Source organism: Macadamia integrifolia, chromosome 2 (assembly GCF_013358625.1).
Source record: "Macadamia integrifolia cultivar HAES 741 chromosome 2, SCU_Mint_v3, whole genome shotgun sequence".
Classification (NCBI taxonomy): Eukaryota; Viridiplantae; Streptophyta; class Magnoliopsida; order Proteales; family Proteaceae; genus Macadamia; species Macadamia integrifolia.
In genome coordinates this window covers 41,274,697-41,295,580 of record NC_056558.1, presented here as the reverse complement: position 1 = coordinate 41,295,580, position 20,884 = coordinate 41,274,697, and the positions used below count along the sequence as shown (strand labels likewise).

The following is a 20,884-nucleotide window of genomic DNA, read 5'->3' as shown; positions in this document are numbered from 1 at the left end:
CTCCATAACCAACAGTCAGAAGCTCTTCATATTTGGGGGTTTTTGTAACCTTGGTGGGCCTTACAATCGATCAAATTTGCAGCTCAATTGGAGCCCTACAGGCCTGGCGGCACCTCTCTCTCTCCAGCTCTATAGCAGGTCTTTCTCTCTCCTATCGGGTTGGGTTTTGGGCTGGTTTTGCTCCTGCATTGGTATTTTATCCTTGGGGGTTTATTTGATGGTCTTATTTCTTTGTTTCCTGGTCCTATTTGTATTATTTGGAGTTATAAACTGTTGTGGTAGTTCTTGTAATCTACTCCTGCATTAATAGTCATCTTGGTTATCTGAAATATAGAATTTTTTTAAATCTCAGGTGGGTTTTAATTGAATTCTATCTAATATGAAGCTAATTTATAGCAGTTGTAAGAGTCCACCCAACAGCAACTTTCCTTCATACGGCTGGCCATGGGGCCACGATGTCTGGAAAATATCCCCTCCAAATAAAGCTGGTCAATGGCTAATACCTTCTCTAGATAAAGCTTCCTGATATCTATTACCTTCCCCAAAAAACATAGCACTATTGCCAGCTGACAAAATCCTCCAAAGGCTCCTACAAATATTGATCATGGGCCCCCCTCGACATCTGGAAAAATATTTCTTCAAGCTGCTGGTCGATAGCTTAACTTGGGAAGACTATACGCTGGTTCAATGGGCTTGAACAAACCCAGAATATGGGCTAAATACATGCTGTCTTGATGTACTTAATTAAACCCATAACATGGGTCAAGTATGAACCAATTTTGAAGCCCACCTGATGGACATGGACTGCATCATCAACTCCCAACAATACCACCTCCAATGCAAACTGATCTAGAACAGAATGTTCAAATGCCTCTGCAATATGGACATGTGCACTTAACTAAGAGCTTATGAAAACTACATCCCGTCACAGGCTACCACAAAAATTGGGGGGGGGGAGAGGGGCTTAAAAGTAAAGAATGGCCACTAGCATTACTTTTTTTTTTTCATGGTCATTACTCACTTTCACATGGTCCCACAAATCAAATATGGGTAAATCAACATTCACAGGCATAAAAAAAAATAAAAAATAAATAAAAAAAAAAAGAATATCTTTAATAGGAAAGATGAAATTGGAAAAATTACTTTTTTTCTCCTTAACTCAGTCACAAATTCCACATAATTCATAAACAACAAAAAACATAATGTACGGGGCCAGTAGCAAAAATATAATGAAGAAAATATTCACTGCTACAAGCTTAGCAAATGACTGTGAAAGATGCAAAGATGATTGATCTCACCTGACCCCTGCTAAGCATTTCTGATTTCTTCAACTTTTTCATGGCATAGATATTACCAGAGGACTTCTCCCGGCATAATCTGACCTGCAGCATAACAAAAATAAGTACATTCGTAATAATTGAGACGAAGCGAAAACATATACCAGAATCACAAACAAGGTAAAGAGATCAGCTTTCCTAAGCACCATTGAATTCAACAACAACAACAACAAAGCCTTATCCCAACTTAATGGGGTTGGCCACATGATCCAAGTTTCCTAAGCGCCACTAAATTAAAAGGACCAAATAAGAATGAAATAACGGAACTTGCTCACGAGAAGAACACAACATCAGGGAACCCAAGTTATAGTGAGAATGAGAAAGCGATCAACTCCAAAAAAATCAACTTGGACACATTTTGATGCAGTTAAATCACCTAAATGGGCTTATTTTATTGGAAACAAGTTTTGGGTTGGATTATGATGTGTTGAGCATTTGATCCTATGTGTTTTCATTTTAATAGGCCACTTTAATGGGCCTATAATATGGGTAGAGGCCAGGCATACAGGATTAGTTAAATAAGTGTCTTTATTTCTTTATTTTAATTGTTATTAGTGTTTTAATTAGGTTGGATCCAGTCCTGTTTTGAGTCAGTTTTCTTTACTATTTTAGTTTCCTAGTCAGTTGGAATTACCTTATTAGTTAAGGATTGGTTTAGGTCTAACATTTTTAGTGTTTGATTCTTCTTATGAGTCTTCTACATAAGTTTGTAAGGGGGTTCAGCCTTGTACACGAATTTGATTAATGAGATTTTAGCTTGAGCCTTATCTTTATGTTGTGAGATGCAGTACTATGTGGTGGGATACCATTAGTGGCTAGTGGGATTCCAGTTGAGGCTAGGTGGATGCTTAGTCATTCTTAGTCTTCATTCTTCCTTCTCCATATGCTCAAGTAAGATAAATTCCCAACTCCTAATCTAGCCAACAGATTTAATTGATATTTTGATATCTTGTTGATAGCCTAAGAACTGTTGTTGTTATCTCTATCAGTTCACTATTTTCATTTGAGTTCCCTGTTTTTAGGATCACAAGTTACTAATTCTGTAACAGTGCTAATTCCTGAGATCCAACCATTGGACGAACCCAAGAGTCGTTTCTTGCTATGTTATCAAGTTCATATCAGAATTTCCATTCGCCTGAATTGTTGATCTATTGCTATCAATTGTCCTTGAACTCTGGTTATTCATCACATCACTGTGATCCTGGTTATTTGAGTTTCTGAAACCTAACCCTTTAGGATTCTAGAAACCCTTCACATTTTGAGGGCTCTATCTGCAGGTTGTTTCTATTTCTATAAATTATAAAATCATGCATTCTCATAACAGTTATTCCATTACATATGCATGTGTGCCACACATTCCTCAAAAAATCTATTAGATGAACTCCACATGGACAACGACCATAAATGCTAGCGACTAAAACAAAGTAATCCAGATACAGAGGTAGTGGGTTCTAGCATCCACAGATAAAGCAAAAAGATATATTAACAATAACAAGTATTGACCAGGCCTTCAAATGTGTTGTCAGCACAGAACAGAGACTGGAGGGATCAATCATGGTTCACACCACTGCTTGAAAGAACATTCCTGGCTGGATAAAAGTTTCCAGGCCAAGATAGGAATTCACGGAAAAAGAGAAAAATGTCCTACTTAGAGGGCTCATTAAAGAAAAAAACGCTTATCCAACTCAACTACAAAAAGATACAGAAAAATCCCCTAGCAAGTAAATCAACAAACAACAACAACAACAATCTCAGCCTTAATCCCAACTTAATGGGGTCGGCTACATGGATCCAATTAAAACACAATAGGAAAAAAAAAATCCAAACATCACGATGAGAGAAGAGAGAATAAGGGTGAGTGTATAGATGAGAGTAAGAGGAAAGAGGCACAACCCAACAAGTCAGGAGAATCTTAGCTACATGGGGCTGGCTACATGGATTCTTGCCCTCAAATAGGCTCTATCCAAGGCCATACATGGGACAAGACTAAGACTATGCATGTCCTTCCTCACCACTTCTTCTATGATCATTTTAGGCTTGCCCCTGCTCTTTTAGCTCCCTCAATCTGTATCAGATCACTATTCCTTACTGGGGCATCCTTAGGTCTCCTTTGAACATGGCCATACCAGTTGACCCTAGATATCTGAAATAGTCACTTTGAGGAATCTCTCTCTCCTCAATTTCCACAATTTCCTCTAGCAAGTAAAAAGGGATTGGAAAACCCAGTTTTGCTAAGAATAGACAAATGTATGTAAGTGTGTCAATGGTTGAGAATGTGGTGACAAGCTACTTGTCTTCAAGTAAAGAGAAAACAGTACGTTACTTTCTTGTAGGACTATGTTTTTCTTTTGCTGTGAACAGTCTTAAGTTCTTTAACCATGACAAACCCATCAGTCATGTATGAAACAAAGCATTGGGAACCTAGATTAAATTAAAATTTATAAAAAATAAAAATAAAAAACCAAGCTTATATCTGACCTCTCCAAAAGCTCCTCTCCCAATGATGGTTAATAACTCAAAGTCATCAGCACAAATCTTGTGTCGTTTAAGTCTCATAAACTCTGTTTCTTTTCGCTCCAAATCCTTGATTAAATTGATCTGTTCCTCTTCGGAGACATCTGAAGAAGCTAATTTCCTTTCTAACACCCACCGTCTGCAACAGAAACAAGTTATGTCAAGCAAAATGTTAAGTTCAGGCCCAAAAAAAAAAAAAAAAAAAGGGATGTCTTGTCAATACCAATTCATTTTATAAATGAAAGAAATCTCAACAGCCAAATATCAACACAACAAACAAGTATCAAATGAGCACCTAAAAGATGAGAACATAAGCTGAAATCAACAAAAATATGCAGGCTAAGTAAGACCAGAAAATATATAATCAATGAAAAAGAATAACGGGAAGTAATAACCTCAGAAAACAGCCTACTTAAATCTAGTGATGATACATTTTCATTCAAAATCTTACAATTCACAATTTTAATCTTGCAATTAAAATTCAATCTTAACCTAGGTGATCTCAATCCAAAGTATCCATTCCATTAGAAAGAATTCTAATTTTTTTTTGGCTCATATCACTACATCTACCAAAACCTAGTTTGACTATGTAACTTGGCTCAATGTCTCTTGTACTCTATTGCTATAACAAAATGTCTCTTGTACTCTATTGCTATAACAAAATGTCTCTTGTACTCTATTGCTATAAAAAAAAAAAAAAAAAAAAAAAAAAAAAAAAAAAAACCTTCACAAGGAAGCAGTGCAATCATGTATTGCAACCTCGATAGAAGGGTTCCCTTTTACTGATTGCATTGAGCTCAAACACAATGCAAAATTTATCCTTGATTACCATGTATTTAGCAATATTCTGTTCTTTTAGTTCACTTTTTTCACCACCATATACACCGAGGGTTCCTTTTATTCAAATATTCTAGCATCTCTCTCCTTCCATATGCACCAACACTCTGCAAAGCATAACATGCTCCACATCCACATTACTCCCTTTCCTACAAAGCTGAAATCAAGGAAGACAAGAAACCTCTCTCTCTTAGAGCATTTCGGTTGCCATCTTATCCGAAACTCTAGATTACAACATCAAGAGCTTTGAGCTCAACATCCTAGCAATCATTGGATCCTGATGACTTGCATATAGTCTTCTTTTTCCGGCAGGTTTTGAAATGTCTGGTTCAAAAGGACCAGGGAATGAATATGAATTTCAAAATATGAAGAAAGATCTGCTGAGGTCTATGACACGCAAGACACGAGAACGAGTGGAGCTTAAAGCATCCTTTCTCCTATGGGGAATCAATCAAATGAGTTTCAATCGAGACAGTTGAGTTCGTTTATGAAATTAGGAAAGTCAGGTTTACAAAGAGGGCGAGTGCATCAATCTCATCTCCGATTCTTGGATGATTTTGCATAGAATCTTCTTGACTGAGCAAATTCTCCATTTACAGGGGTTCCAGTTGTCCTTACCTGAACTTATGTGGAATTGTCTAGGGCATACCACCATAGCTAACCATCTAGCATCTTGTCATACTTGAAAAGTAATTCCACAATCCTACAGTCAATTAAGAAGTTGTTTCCTCCTTTAGCTCATGTCACAATAAAAATAAATGTTATATCCAGTAGAGCTACAGACAGAAGAACCTGCATGTTAGTTCATATTCATGCTATGGAAATATGTTCTGGTGTAAAAACAAAATACATCGATATAAATTTGTTTCCATATGATTACTGAGTATGCTGCCAATTTTTAATATTATTTTATATTTTTACCCAAAATTTTGAAAGCTCTCCTAGAAATTTATGATCTTAAACCTCCACTGAAGCTTTTTCACCCTCTATGATTTTGTAGGTTGGTCTGATTTGTAGGTTGATCTTCTATTACAACATTGAAGTGAAACACTTAGTTCACTTCTTACATTGAACCTCCCAGACACATGTATGCATGTGTAATTCTTTTCCCTTTTTTGGGGGTTGAATATGAATATTCATTATTGATCTTTGCAGTTGAAATGAAGCATATTGAATATGGTATTGATTTCAGCAATTAATATACTTACATCTAAAGAAATCTGTCTAATGAGAATATGGCTGTTAGTATTATGAAAATTACAACCAAATTTTCTATTTAAGTCATTGATATGGTGAAGATAAAGACATAGAAACACTACAGGTGACCTCCTGACCCCATGATGTTATCAACATTTAATCGTATGTGCTACATCAATGATTAACACCATCTGCTTTTTGAATTTAATCTATCAACATGAGACATTTGAAATAACTCTACCTTTTCTTGTTCCAAATTGTTGCTGCAGCAATATAATGAAGACCAGTACATGTTTTCTGTGTCCTAATCTTCCATACTTTCCATAATTTTAGATTACTTTAATAATGTATTGCAGTTTCTGAAATGCACTTCTGATTCCATATGGACAAAAATATGGGATTGATATTCATTTAAAATGTTCCTTTACAATCCCACGGGCTCTTGAACAATTGCAGGTGTGGACAGTTTTACGCATAAAATGCTAAAACCGCATGGATAAGGAGCATAGTTTGGATTTCACATTCGTGAATCGATTCTTCTAGTGATTGTGGTTTTCAAATGGTGTAAACCATGTGAAAAGGAAATTGTGAGAAATCAAAAGTTAACAATACACTAATACTTGTAAGCTATTCTATGGGCCCGTTAACCTCATCATAGGAAGAAGCATCAAACACTGCCAAACCACAAAACATCAGCACAGTGACCAGAATCATAAGTCAGCATGTTAGCTATCAATGCCATCTCCCAACCACATTATCTAGCTGGATAGTCTGGTCTAGTCAGTATGCGACTACGATTTCAGGTAATATTCAATCAAAATGAAAATTAACTCCATTGCGATTTCTAAGCCATACAATCTAGCTCAATTGCCATGTTCTGTATCCATGTCGCTCGATTTGAGGTCATTAGCAAACATAATGCAAGCCATGGAACTGGCACGGTGAACAAATTCCACCAAAGATAAAACCAATGCGCGATGGATCGGATGTCAGAATTCGAGCTCGATCAGATTTGACAAAACAGAATCGAGATTGATATGAAATCTTAAAACCAAAAACAAAAGCAGAATCGTCCAGAGTTTTCGTCTCTTTTTTTTTTTTCTCGGTTTACCTCTCCTTGCGCTCTTGTATGTTCTTCATATGCGACCGATAGTGGTTCTCAATGTACTGCTTGGCCGCGGCCACTCTTTCCCTGGTGAGACTTGAACCGAGCTCCTCCTCCTCCGGCTGTTCGACGAACTTGTCTTCCTGTTCCCGATCCTCCTCCATCTCTGCCATCCTTTCTCCCTCTCTGAGCTTCGTCTGAGGCCTCTCCGACAAAACCAGATTCCCTCTCCCTCTCTCTCTCTAGAGTATGTTTATCTTATCTGTCAATATATATCTAATCTCTCTCTCTCTCTCTCTCTCTCTCTCTACAGCTTTTAATGCAAACAATGAAGAGAAGTCAGACCATAACAACGAGGAAAATGGAAGGGAACCTGAAAAACCAACCCCTCTTCTCTTCCTTCCTTTCTTAACCCTCACACTCACGAGGACAAGGTGCCACCCCCACCACCACCTCTCTCTCTCTCCCTCTCTCCCTCTCTCCCTCTCTCTCTCTCTCTCTTGAAAACAAAAATAAATAATTATTTCTACTATATTGTCAGTCACTGAATCTCTCTCCGTCTGGGAAAAATAAATTAGAGAATCCTCTCCGCTTTTGCGCGGACACTGCGCTACCATACATAGGCTTCTGGGTGGAATAATACAGTCTTTTCACATGGCTTATGTCTCTGAATATAGAAACATGTAAGCGGACAGGGTTCTTCTATCTCTACTCGTCTATACATAACATGCACATGCATACATTCGTTCCTACACATACAGACTTAGTGGGTCCATGACCCGAAATCTCGAATTGAATTAGATGAGATCGATCGTGATCAATCTTATACCAATTCATTGGTACAATCAAACATAAAAAGGTAATAAAATTTTATTTAAGAAAAAGAAAAAAGGGATAAATCCATCCGATATTGGGTGATCCAATAACCAACGTTACGAACCATGAGGGGATCCAAGGATGGATCATCGATTGAGGTGGGGGCCATGGGTTTTTTATATATATACCAGTAGTCTTTTTATACGTGGGTTTTACCAACTTATGTCAATTGGATGGGAAAGGATGTACTGGATCAATACAAGCAAATAAATATTAATACCCTTAAGTACTTAAAATATGCTAAATCCTAGCATTATCTAGCTGTACCCCAACAACTATGTCGCTTTTAAAATTTCTTCACAAAATTAGACAAATTATGATCATTATCTTTTTGATAAATTGTTATTATTCTTAAAAAAAAAAAAAAAAAAAAAACTCTTATAACTTTTCCACTCTCTCCTACTTGAACGTGTGGGCCCTCTTGTATACTGATTGTGAAGCATTTTTTTCAATGGGCTCACTGGAGTAATGTGAGAGGATTTAATAGATATAGTAGACACCTTATTTTATCACATCGGAGACGTGCAAGTCAATGATGATCAGATATCGTTAGATGGTGTGGAGGGTTAACTTTATAACCAGAGGTCTTGTTTAACTCTCAGCTGATGTTTTAAACCGTCTCAAAATAATCAAGAGATATAACATATAAAATGACTAAAATATATTTGGACAATTAACCAGGTCAAAGGCGAGTCCGACAATTTTAAAATCAAATTATATGATAAGGTGATTTTGATCAGTAAAGTCCTTATTAAGGTTTGAAGACAAATTACCTCGCCAACCATTCTTGCTTTATGTTTGTTCTTGTTTTTCAACTATCTTATAGATATTTAAGAGTAACTTTTGCACCCTCTCCCACTCAGCATGTGGGTCTCTTTGTATACGAACCATGAGGCATTCTTATATATACTTATTGGATTGACGTGAGAGATTCCAATAAATGCAAGTGGCATAAATATACAACATCTATAAACTACGAAACATGCACATGTAAACTGCGCCGTTTTCTTGTACAAAAACAGAAAAAAACTGCTTTTCTTTCCTCGTGTTTACTTCCTATATATTATTATAATTCCTTGTTCTCATCCCTTAGGAGTTATGTTGTTATGGGGTCTCTCTAATTCTAATTTATGTCTTTTATTCTTTAATCTTGTATTTCTTGAAATTTGAATGGATTTTTTTGGATAAGTTTAGATATCATCAATAACTCAGTTAGGTGGTATTTTTAAGACCCCCCTTCCTTAGGTCCCAATTGTTTCTTCATAAAACCACACATTGTACAACTTGATTTGAATGTAAAATTCTTTCTAATGAAATTTTTTTAAAAAAATTGGGTAGAATTATGAGAAAGACTAACAAATGGAGGATTGGGTGTACATGGATTTCAATTTAATAAAGTGAAAATTGCAACGGATAAAAAAAATATATAGAGATTTATTTTTATGAGAATTTAACAAACAAGCAAATGGGGCGTAGAAATAATAGATGTAATATTAATGTGTTTTTTAATACTTCAATACTAGGATATGAACTTAATTACTTACAACTTGAAATCAGATACACGAAGAAGTGGAAGTTTTTAATCTAAGGTGCATATGCATCTCAATCTAATGTAGATGAGTGGAAGAGGCATCAATTAGGATTTAATACAAGAACCCCTCTTCTAAGATCATTGTGTTGTGATTTGACTAATTATTTATTTATAGTCAGTCCCATGTGACAGTTACCAAAATATATTATTGTTTGTTTGGATTACCATATGTTTTAGAAAATCAATAAAAATAAGTGGGCATTGATATTTGAATGAGTAGTGAAAAATATTGGGTATTTAGTATTTACCCAAAGAAGAAATAATAACATGTCCACTCCAATTCTAGTTTTAAATTATAGATATTTATACTTGATATGTATTATGTGATTTACAATTTCTTATAATATTTTAATCCTTTTTTTAGGTAGAAATATTTTAATCTTTAGACATTATCAGAACCTACTGTTTGCAATATATGTTTAAAAAAAAAAACTAAAAAAAACTAAAAAAAAAAATCTAAAAATAGTCAAAATCCGCGATTTTGGAGTATATATAATGTACTATTGCTTGTTGAGAAAGTCATTGTATTCCAGGGTTTTCACGCAGCTAGGGTTTCAGGGCGAGTTTTTCCTCGTCATTGCTAGGATGTAATTTCTCATCTGCATAGTGAATCATCTTCTTCTTCGTCCGAGGACGTAACACACCACCCTGGTGTGTGAACCTCGTTAAATCTCTGTGTCGTACGAATCTATTGTCTCTTTATTATTCGTGTTTCTTGGTGTTTGATCTTACGGGAGCCTCATGCACCGAGTATGCTCTTTTATTTCTTTACCCAAGAAAAAAGAATACAACTATTTCTTTTGCCCAAAATTTAGGACATTTGATTTTCAACTGATTTCAGTAATTTAAAGCCCACCCAAATTTTAATCTTTAAAAGCCTCTTTTATTCTCAATCTCGGTCAAATTATTCTAAACAACAAGTTTCTTGAATTGCATCTTTATCTGTTTATCATCCATAATTTCCAATAAAAATATCATTCATTGACCGGAATGCGATGAGTATCCAATGTAATTTAGAGGATCCCAGTATTCATGTATTCTTATATTCTCATTTGTAACCTATTCAAATTATTAACCAAAAAATGAAGAAAGAAAAATCAGGATCCCACTAATTAGAATTTGTGAAATCTAATTAAGTTTTATACCCAAAGCGTAAAACAAAAATTTCGCAACTTATTTTTCACCATTGCAACAAGATTTTTCCCAAGAATTATTTTCACTAAAAAATTCCTCCATTTCAACTTACACAACCATTAATTGTCTTTCATCTTAGCTGTACAGGCCAATAGAGATGTGGAACGATCCTTTCCATGGTTCTAAGAAACGAATAGAACGTTCAGCATTGGTCTTGACTGATCATTGATCAGTTCCACACGTATGGTTCAGGGGGAAAATTGTACTAAAAATTAAATTAAAAAAAAAAAAAAGAGAAAAAAAGTTGATCTATGCAATACAGTGTGATCCAGAATGGTAACGATCATGATTCATCACCATTCCCGAGTTTTAGAACCTTCGTCCTTTCTCCTCATTCACTGCGAGCGGAAATTGTTCTTTAAGACAGACTGGACTTTCCAAATAATTTTGCAAACACTATATTACTTGAAAAAATTCTTGTTCTTCAGATACATTGGCTTCCAAATCATTTTCAAACATTATATTAACAATTGAATAATTAAATTGTTCAGAAAAAAAAATCATTATATTGACAATTGGAAAAGCCTAATAAAAACAAAAACAAAAACGTAAAATCATGCAAAGACTATGATGTAGATATGTCCATTGAATTTGAGTCCCAACTGAACTGTCACATAGTAAAACAGTAAAGAATCTCTTAGATGTTCTTAATTAACTCTAACACTGATTTTTTATTTTTTTTGAATACGACGGGTATCTAATTCTTCGGCTTAACTAGTCCCATGGGTTCATATGATCTCACAACTGCATGGATTGGGTGATACCGGAGTTGAATAAGAACTATTCAATTTTCACTGAAAATAGTGAAGAGCACTAAACACCCCATGTGAGTGACCCCAAGGAGGTAAGAGAAGTCGAACTCAGAACCACATGTTTCTTTAGGCAAAGGTACCTTGCCAACTCAGCTACCCCTTGAAACAGACCATGGTAGGGCTGGACCAGACTTGAATCTAAGAAACAAATTAATAGGGCACTGGAAGAATGTTAGTAGCATCATCAGGGAATAACTGACAAACCACAGTGCCAGTCTTAGAGAACATTTTCAATCTAAAGAGGCTAGGCAATGCAAGTGGTTGGAGTTGATACCTTGAGATTGTCTGTCAAATTTGGAACTAAGGATATAATAATGCAAAGATTAGATTCAATGTGTGATTCAGAGATGGAAGAAACAACTTCTCATGTTGTAATTGTTATTACTTTATTAAGTGATTGATACCCAAAGAATTGTTCATAAACGCTATCATGAAAACCAGAAGGGGGAAGAGTCAACACTTCCATAGCAGAACAGAAAATTTGGAAATGAATATGAAGCCGAGCGACAAAAAAACTGGAAGTAACTCGTGACGAGAAAAAGATCAATCATTAGCCAAAACTAGATGTAGATTTACAATTTTAGAGCAGAGATTGCTTCGGGTTTAAAATCAACCCTAAGGCCCAACACCCTCCTCACCTCAGCCGGAGTTAATCTCCAAGTCAAAGGACCTGAGTTCTCACCCCAGAAATCCAGTATCTCAGAAACCTTCTCCAAATTGAGGATGGTTGCCATCTGAGTCAGACGAGCAAACTTGTCTCGCACAGTTCTCTGAGTCATGTTGGAGAAATGACTCACCAGAGCCCTTGCATCCCTGTCAAGCTGCAAGCCCCCAAGCTGACTGAATCTCTTCTGCATCATGATGACTTCAAGTCTCTTCACGATGAAGTCGATGATCAAGTGGACAAACGAGTCATAGTTGTTTACTGTCATCAGTGGCTGAAACCATGCTGCATTGGTCTCAACAGCATGGAGTAGCTTGTGGACCCATGGGTCATTCACCTCATTCTCTGCATACTCAGCCTCAGAAAGCTCATAGCTTATGGTTGCTACAGTGTCCAACACTGGACGGATGCGAGGTGTTACAGTGGCCACTAGTTGCTCCATGCCAGCATTCAAGGTTTGCTTGAAACTGTTGCACATCTCTCCCAACAAGGATAAGCAAGACTTCACCTTCTCCCTATCAGCTGGGGCAGGGAATACCTGATGACAATAACTAGAGTCTGGTTAAAAGATCAAGTTTAGCATGATCTCTTCAAGCATGCAAAAGGCATCTAGAATGACAGCATTAGAATAAAATCACACTGATGATTACTCCAGGATAATGGCATTCATTTACTAAACAAGGAAGACTGATAGACTGATCAATTGACAACCTTGCAAGTTCAGTTAAAAGATTTGTCACTAGACTAGTTCAAGTGTCAACAGTCCAGAAAAACCTGGAAATGTTCTTTTGACACAGAATAGTTATTGCAAGAGCCAAACAGAAACAACAGCCTTGAGGGAAGAATCAGAGAAGGCACTGGCATTGGCACTCTACTTTTCCACATTTCCCCTTTTTTTGGGAGGGGGAGGTTTTCAAATCCTCAGCATTATTTTAGTAGCCTCTGAAAATTCTAGTATAAATTCAACATTTCCCTTCTTAATGAATGGGAAACAGCAAGCCATGGCAGGTTAGGGACTTCATTTTTACATCTGGCATGGCTAGAAGTGACTCATTCTGTTGCTCTTTTGACAAGCTTTCAAAGGTATTAGCAAGTTTGGACTATGTAGGCAAGACCAACAAATACATTATAAACACCAAAGTCTCACATTTGCAGGAAAAGAACATGTTACACACTAGAAACTTCAAGATTCCACTTCCTCTGCACAATGTCAACTATAGACATCTTAAACATACACCAGAGTTCTAGAACGGTCACATCCCAAGAATACAAAGCCTGGGACATTTAGGCTCCATTTTAACTGAAATAGAATATGGAAATTTGAAGAACAGGTTCAGATTAGGCCCTGTTTGGATTGTGAGAGTCCAAATAAGTTTTATATTTAATTTGGTAATGGTGAGCAATGCAGGAAGATTATTCCCATTGTAGTGTCAACTATAGAAATCAAACTCCACAACTTAGGAGGAGATCCTATAGTTCATGTGAACAGAAGCATGAAGATGGAAGATGTGATTCGTAATCCCATACCACAGGTATCTCTATGTTATATGTTGTAAATCTGAGCATTCTGGGCGCAATCCAAACAGAGCCTTAACCTTCCTGAAAGTTTTTCTCCCAAAAATAAAAAAAGGTGTTATCTTTGGTCAATCAATTCTGACCATAGAGCACACCACCCTGATCATATAGCTGGATTCTTTCCCTTAATCAATCATGCCCAAATATGTCACTTTCAAGTATAATTTCACCAAAAAAAAAAAGAGGACAAATAACAAAGAAATACAGAATAAGCTTGGTAAATAAGGGAACGCATTCCATTGAAACAAGGAAGCCTCAGCTCCCCAAGCACAGAAGAGGTTTCCTTTTGCAGTTTTTCCCCTTCCCTTTTCGTACAAGTTATTTTTAGATAAGAGAAAGATTTGACTTTAGATAAAGGGGAGAAAAAACGAGCCTGAAGAAAAAGGCAATGAGGAATTTACAAAATTATTGAGCAAGTATTTACAACCACCAACAATTGATCGTTTATACACTGATGTACGAACATAATGTGTGTTAGATACCAATAATCAGTGATTTTTTATTAGTATGGTTTTCTCTAAGTTTTGAACTACTCCATTCACTTTGATTTTTATTGTCCAATTAGAACAGGAAAGGCTTCTCATGGGAACTGTTTTGATCAAATCTAAGTTGCACAAGGGTTGAAGTGAAATCTGAGAGTTCTTTTCTGGGATCTTATATTTGGTGTAAAAGAGATTCTACATACGCAGTTCATTGTCTGCATCATATATCAGATCTGGTTGAATATAATGCTTTGAATTCCAGCAGGTATCCATCTTCTTATTGGCAATTAAGAAAATTTAGCAATTAGTAATGGTGAGTTAATTTTATTGCTGGTTATGAGTCCAGGTTGCTCTTAAGTGTTGCTATATTTCAAATTCCATCGAATTCCAAGATAGAGTTTCCTTCTTTCTCCCACGTATCCCCAAACCTAAAATCCTCAGTTTTCTCCCTTGGGCATAAAATTTCCTCTTGAATCCTAATCTTTTTCCCTAAGCCCTAAACAGCTATATGCCTATACCCAAGTTAAAGATTAATTCACAGAAGTTGCCTTGATAATCCAGAGCTTTTCTTTAGGCCTTTTACTATTAGTGTGTTAGTGATGCAGGAGCATCCTAGTAAGCAATTAGAGGAGCATTCTAAACTTGCCTTTTGTCCTATCATTTCTTTCCTTAAATCTGATCCCAGAGCCTGTTACCTATATTATTCTTATTCGAGACCTACTTGGCCCATTACAGCAAACTGTTCAGGGTCTTCAATCCCCTGCTTGCATCAGTTAGAATCTTAAGACAGTCTCACAGAAGAAAGGAGTCAACAATTCATGGGAGCCACTGAAATTGGAATTGAGGTCATAGTAGGAGTTTTAGTTAATCAGGAAACTAAGTTCAATCTTGTAGTGGTGTCTAAGTAAAGTTACATGTCACCAGTGAAGTATGGTCCACCAACCGACGTATATGAAAAGGTGCAACTTTTTCCCCTACCTGCATTTAAGCCCTCTTTATTGTCATGGATTTAATGATTTTTCACAATTCAGTTAGTTTTCAACTGTTTATACAGTTATACCATCCTTCTCTGATTTTTCATTAGCTCTTGACCTGTAGCTGGTATCCGTTATCAGTTTTTCTTTTTTGAGTAGCATTTCTGTTATCAGTTTTATACCAACCAACTGGTAACTTATTATTCTTTTTGTCTGATGGATTTCTTATCAGGGATCGTGTTTTAACCAAAGGAACCAAACCTATGATATACCCCACTAAGAATTGAGAGAAAAATTAGTTCTCTCTCAACCAGACCCTTTATTGTTCTTAGGTATGCCCTCGTTTAAAATGAGATTGAAATTCAAGCTCATTCAACCGAGTTTCTCCAATTTATATTCATTTTCCTATTCTGTGCTTAGCATTCCCCTCTTTCTTTTTGTTACTTTTCTGGATTTCTCTTCTTTCTTTCTATTCTCCTAATTGCCCTAGACATAATAATGGAGAGTCTTTATTCGTAGGAAGGCTTACCCTACAATAACTAATTGGGCCCACTACCCGAAGGAATGGATTATTATTCTTTTTTTCAAATCCACCCTTCATCAAACTATTTAGATGTTCTAATTTATCCTTGAATCAGAATTTACTAACTATTCTTATCCACCATGGTGGGATGGACAAATCTTATGGTTTTTCTTCTGCTCACTCTCTCTCTCTCTCTCTCTCTTTTCTTTTTCTTTTTTTCCGGTGGAATCAAGCAGTTATCTTTCTGGATCTGCTTTGCATTTTCACTAATTACATTGGTTACAAACAATCTGTTACGTACTGCAGTAAGCAGTTACAGCGTTCTGGTAAGCCATTCAGTCAGGTCAGTTTGTAGCATGTTTTTTCCTTTGCAATTTCAGTGCTGCATCAAAATTTTGGCCCTTAATTCATAAGTTCACTGGGGATCTGCTTTAGTATTCACACTTCATTATCTGAGTTCAATTACCTTTTGCACTCCTGATAATTCTCATCAATTGATCTTCTTTCCAAGTCAAAGAATTGAAAAATATGTAAGCATTTTTTATTCTGCAGATCAGCCACCATTGCATATCAATTGCACCCGTCAAGAGCAGTAAGGATTCTTCATTTCTGAACTGCATATGTTGCTTAGAATTGCAGTGTTCATTTAAAGTTTGGTGTAGTTTCTGCTTTATATAGATTAGTTTGTTAAATTTTATCAAAAGTTCCCACGTTAAAAGTTTCCAAAAGAATGCCTATTTGTTGTCTAGTTCCCATTTGAATTAGGACTCCTTATCCTAGTGCAAGTGGAGTTGTGAAAATTATCCTCCTTTGCGTCAGCAATTTGCTTTAAAAGTCTTTAGGCATATTATTTCTATGACAACAAATCACCACAAAGCTAAAGAAAATAACTCACCTCGACACATTGCTCATCTATCTCGTGCCGCAGTTTTAGGACATACTCACTACTCACATCCATATTATTTAGAGCTGTTGCAATCTCTGTTCCTGTCTTTTGCACACCAATACCACCTAGGAACAGCTTCGCACCCATGTTTGGCTCTCTCATGGTTTGCTGCAATGCCTCCTGATATTCATTGCTCAACAAATTCATTGCACCACTAAGAACTGCAAGGACTGAGTTGATATTTGATGTTGATATCGCCCTTCTGCAGCAACTCTGTAAAACATAGAACACATCATCCACCATCGAAGTTGTGAGGCTGTCAGGAACATGCTCGTCAATATTTATGGCCTTCCTAACATTTTCTACCATAAAGAATTCCTCCAGAATCACATAAAATCCAGTAACATCTTGAATGACTTTACTGAAGCTTCCACTCCTAAATGCTTTCGTGGCTCGAGGACCCAATTCTGGATCGACAGAACTCAATCCCCTGATCTTTGAGACCATGAATTCTGTGTAGTCCTCGCCCAACTGTGTCAGTGACAATATCTCTTCCAGGAACAACTCAATCTCCCTTGGATCTGGTCCTTCTGCAGCTCCAACCGAAAGCAAGTTCTTACTATAGGAATTTATCTCCGATGCTAACCTACCCAGTTTTCTATAGTCCATGTACTTCTTCAAGATGAGAGAACCTCGGGAATCACACTCTTCTTGAAGCTCACAGATGGCATAGACAATGCTGTCTTCCCCACATAGCCCCCTTAGGATCTCATTGTTTTCTTCAACAGCCAAGACAATGTCTTTGAACAGGTTTGTCAAGCAACCAATGAAATCAACCTGGTTCTGACCACCTGGATTCTGCTCCATAAGCTCCACCAAATGCTCAAACTCTAACCTAGATCTCAAAGCAATCACTTTCCTCAGGTACGCAACATAAACCTGCAATCCTTCATCCTCAAGGCCGAGAGGTGAAAAGAGTCTGACGAACCGTAGGATTGTCGGGTGATCACGTTGATCAACAGCGGCGGACAGTCTCCTCCGCACAATTCCTTCGAGCTGTTTCTTCGACGCAAGTAATTGCTCCCTCTGATCCGATCCTGAGTCCTTGTATTTCTCATCTATCTGCAAGAATGTCCGAACATACTGAGCCCCCGCTTCATAATCCTCCGTTTCAAGAGCATTCTTCACTCCTTCAATGCAATTACCCCTCTCAACAATGGCATCAATGCGTGATAGCGTAGATTGGACACGAGATTGAGCGAGATCTAACTCCCTAACCTTGCCGCTAACCTGGTCAGCGAGATCGCAGGTGGAGCGGACGTTAGAGAGCACGTGATCGGAATCTGCCTTAACGATTTCCAGTACTTCAGCGGATTTCTGAAGATTAAAGAGTTGCTTGTCGAGATCCGTGCGTTGAGAGAGTAATTTCTCAAGTTCGAGATCGAGACCCCGCTGATAAGCGATGCACTCGTGAAGAAGACGGGTCATGGCTCCTACATCTGTAAGCTTCCGAATCTCTTCTAGGGCTTCAGAGCTCCCGAAATTTACAGAAGAGACACCATTCTCTTGAACTTCTTCCGTAACAGAAGAAGATCTGTTCGTCGAAGACATTGTCTCGTTTCTCAAGCACTGATCCCCTTTAAGAGAGAGAAAGGTTTCAAGATCGAAGCAGGATAAACGTATAGCACGAAGGATAAAGACTCGTAAACTCAGAATTTGCAGAAATCAACATATTTCGATTCTCAAACACTGTAATCAATGTGATTGAGTTCTACCCAAAAAAACATCAATGTGATTGAGAGAATACAGGATAAAATGGGATTAAAAAAACAAAGGAGGGGGGGAGAGATTAAAATGAAATTTTCAATCTCCAAGTCCAAGCAACGGGCGATGAAGGCGGGAGCAGTGGCACGTTTTCGGTTACACGTCACTTATGTGACCTTCTACGCTGCCATATTAGATTCAATTCGTAGAAAGCTGAAAATAAATAAATAAATGAGAAAAAATGATTTCTGTTGGGGAGCGTGGCCCCTGAACCCACAGGCCGCTCACACATTATGGGTAAGGGCACGAAATGACCGCCTCTCGCATGAAATGCATAAATCAAGTTACTTCATAGGGAAATTTACATCCATTTCTCCTCACGTTTGCTTTTATTACATCCACCTTTTTCGTATTTTGTTTATTATAAGTAAACCTATTCAAACGAGCACCGATTCTCTCTGTGTTAGTTTTAAAATGATAAAAGACATAAATACCCTTATTTTAAAAAAATTATACAAAAATATAGGACCATCAAAGCCTCCATCTCCACGTCGTCCTCGTCTTCCTCCTTCTTGGGGCTGCACCATCTCCCGCTACAACACTGTACACCCCAATCTGCAACACACCTCCCCTCCCACTAAAAGATCTCATTTTCTAATCAACAAGTAACTAGTTTGTAGTTCTTTCTACGAAGGATTCAGAGGGGAAAAACTCATAGGACCTCCACCTGAAAGAAAACCCAAAAAATGAAAGACTTCGCAGAAAATGAAGAGATGCCGAGAATATATGGAAGCCCTTCAGGAAGAACGTCGTAAGATTCAGGTCTTCCATCATGAACTTCGTCTCTGCCTCAAGCTTGTCGCCCAGGTATTTAATTACCCTGATTTTTTGGAAAATTTTCTCGTCTTCTTTGATTTCATTTCCTGGGTTATTAATGGTTTTGGATTTGGATGGCTTATTTTGGTTCTGGGTTTTTTGGATTTGTAGCCATCGATGCTTACCAGCACCAGCTTGGAACGACTGAAACAGAGCATTTCCCAGGAAGATCTGAGTGTTCAGAGCAGACATCAAGCGAAGGTCCCATTAGAAGAATTTATTTCTATAAAACGAAGGTCATCTTCCGTAGAGGAAGAAGAACCTCACAACAAACCCAAATGTGAAGAAATAAACGATAGGATAAATCCCTTCGGAAGGACCCCTCAATAAGAACTACTGTACTCACTTGGTTGCTCTCTTGAGGGTATAAGAGATCTGTCAAATAGGTATTGAGTTACTGTAAGAGTTCATTATGGAGACCTTGGCATTGAATGTGATGGAATCGCAGCTAACGTTCTTGAGATCGATGGTGACGGTCGCATAAGCTCATAGATGAAGGCGTTGACTTAGGTCTCCTTCCTCTTTCGATTTCAACTGTAAATATTGAAAGATTCAGACGATGAAGGCACGGTAGATCTGGACTCCCTCACCCACTCTCAACCCGACGACATTAAAGAAACAACAGAACCGTTAGAAATTAAGTAACCAGTGATTTCAGAGGAAAACCAATAGGTGACCTTAGTGCTTTTTTTTTTTTTTTTTTCCCAGAGGGTAAGAGTTATGAGTTGGGCTTCAAGTTTTAACTCCTATTGTTGGAGCATCGTGGGAGCGGAAATTATTTTGGGTGGAACAAGATTAGAGTGCCTTTGAACAGAAACCCTTCATAGCTCAAAAGAACTTTTATCATTCAGATTATCAAAAAGCTTGAAGGAAGATCAGGTAAATTAATAAAAAAAAAAACCCTTGTTGAAAGATAACTGGATTATAAAAGATAAATCTTAGCCTCTTAGGAAAGGGTAATTATGTCTTTTTTATTTTAAAACTAACACCTCACTTACAGTGTTAGTTTTTTGGGTTTAAATGTAAAAAAAAAAAGAGAGGGGGTGATGTAATTAATGTAGAGTATTTAATGATAACATAAATACAAATTTATTTCAAATTATTTTTTAAATCCTTTTTAATTATATACTTTTTTTTTTTGGTAAAGTAATTCTATACTAAATAACTTGCGAGTAAGACAAAAAGGACAAACGGAATAAAAACACTCTCTCACTTCATTTTGGTGACAACAAGTTGCTTTTTTATTTATTTTTTATTTTTTAAGATGTATTATTTTTTAAATTGCTAGTGTTTAATACCTAAATTATGGGAGAGTGTTACTTGATTTGGTAAGGTAGCCCATGTCTCTTCACATCATATTTATTTCGAGAAACATCTACAAAGGAGTCAAATTCCTTTCCATAGGTAGGGGTGGGTTAGGCATTTTGTCCCCATGTGTCTGTGAGACTCGACGTAGGGGCCACTCCCCCTTACAAAAATTGTTTTCCAATAAAATATGTAGGGGTATAAGTTATGCTGAAAAACCTTTAGAACTTTATTCGTTATATATGCTAATCTTATGATACCGTGGTATAAAAAAAAAAAACCTAATCGAATGCTAGATTAATTAATTAATGGGCAAGAGTTCCCTATCTAGATGCGTGGCCTTGCACTTAGGGTGTTTTTTTTTTTTTTTTT

At 37.0% G+C, this 20,884-nt stretch overlaps 2 protein-coding genes across 4 annotated transcripts in view; both read right to left on the bottom strand.

Annotated features, from left to right (window-relative positions):
* Positions 1-7,454, bottom strand: part of LOC122064853 (serine/threonine-protein kinase 38-like) — a 33,102-nt gene extending 25,648 nt beyond the window's left edge. The window contains exons 1-3 of one of the 3 annotated variants that reach the window (XM_042628653.1): positions 6,997-7,454; positions 3,816-3,990; positions 1,299-1,382 (exon numbers count right to left, since the gene is read on the bottom strand). In XM_042628653.1, the coding sequence (XP_042484587.1) occupies positions 1,299-1,382; positions 3,816-3,990; positions 6,997-7,163 (426 nt within the window). In that variant the 5' untranslated portion in view covers positions 7,164-7,454. The remainder of the gene's footprint in view (positions 1-1,298; positions 1,383-3,815; positions 3,991-6,996) is intronic. The other 2 variants (XM_042628639.1, XM_042628645.1) reach the window with 2 other exon arrangements.
* Positions 7,455-11,830: 4,376 nt separating this feature from the next.
* LOC122070499 (conserved oligomeric Golgi complex subunit 4-like) lies at positions 11,831-18,500 on the bottom strand. The gene is made up of 2 exons (XM_042634662.1): positions 16,577-18,500; positions 11,831-12,665 (listed from the first exon to the last, which is right to left on the bottom strand). The coding sequence occupies exons 1-2, from the start codon at positions 18,176-18,178 to the stop codon at positions 12,036-12,038; spliced, it is 2,232 nt and encodes a 743-aa protein (XP_042490596.1). The 5' UTR covers positions 18,179-18,500; the 3' UTR covers positions 11,831-12,035.
* Positions 18,501-20,884: the final 2,384 nt, after the last annotated feature.

Bases quoted from the DNA above. Each gene is read 5' to 3' on its own strand.
- LOC122070499 (XM_042634662.1), bottom strand. From the start codon at position 18,178: ATGTCTTCGACGAACAGATCTTCTTCTGTTACGGAAGAAGTTCAAGAG. The intron at 12,666-16,576 runs GTGAGTTATTTT...TATTGTCATCAG, and splicing joins TAGATGAGCAATGTGTCGAG to GTATTCCCTGCCCCAGCTGA.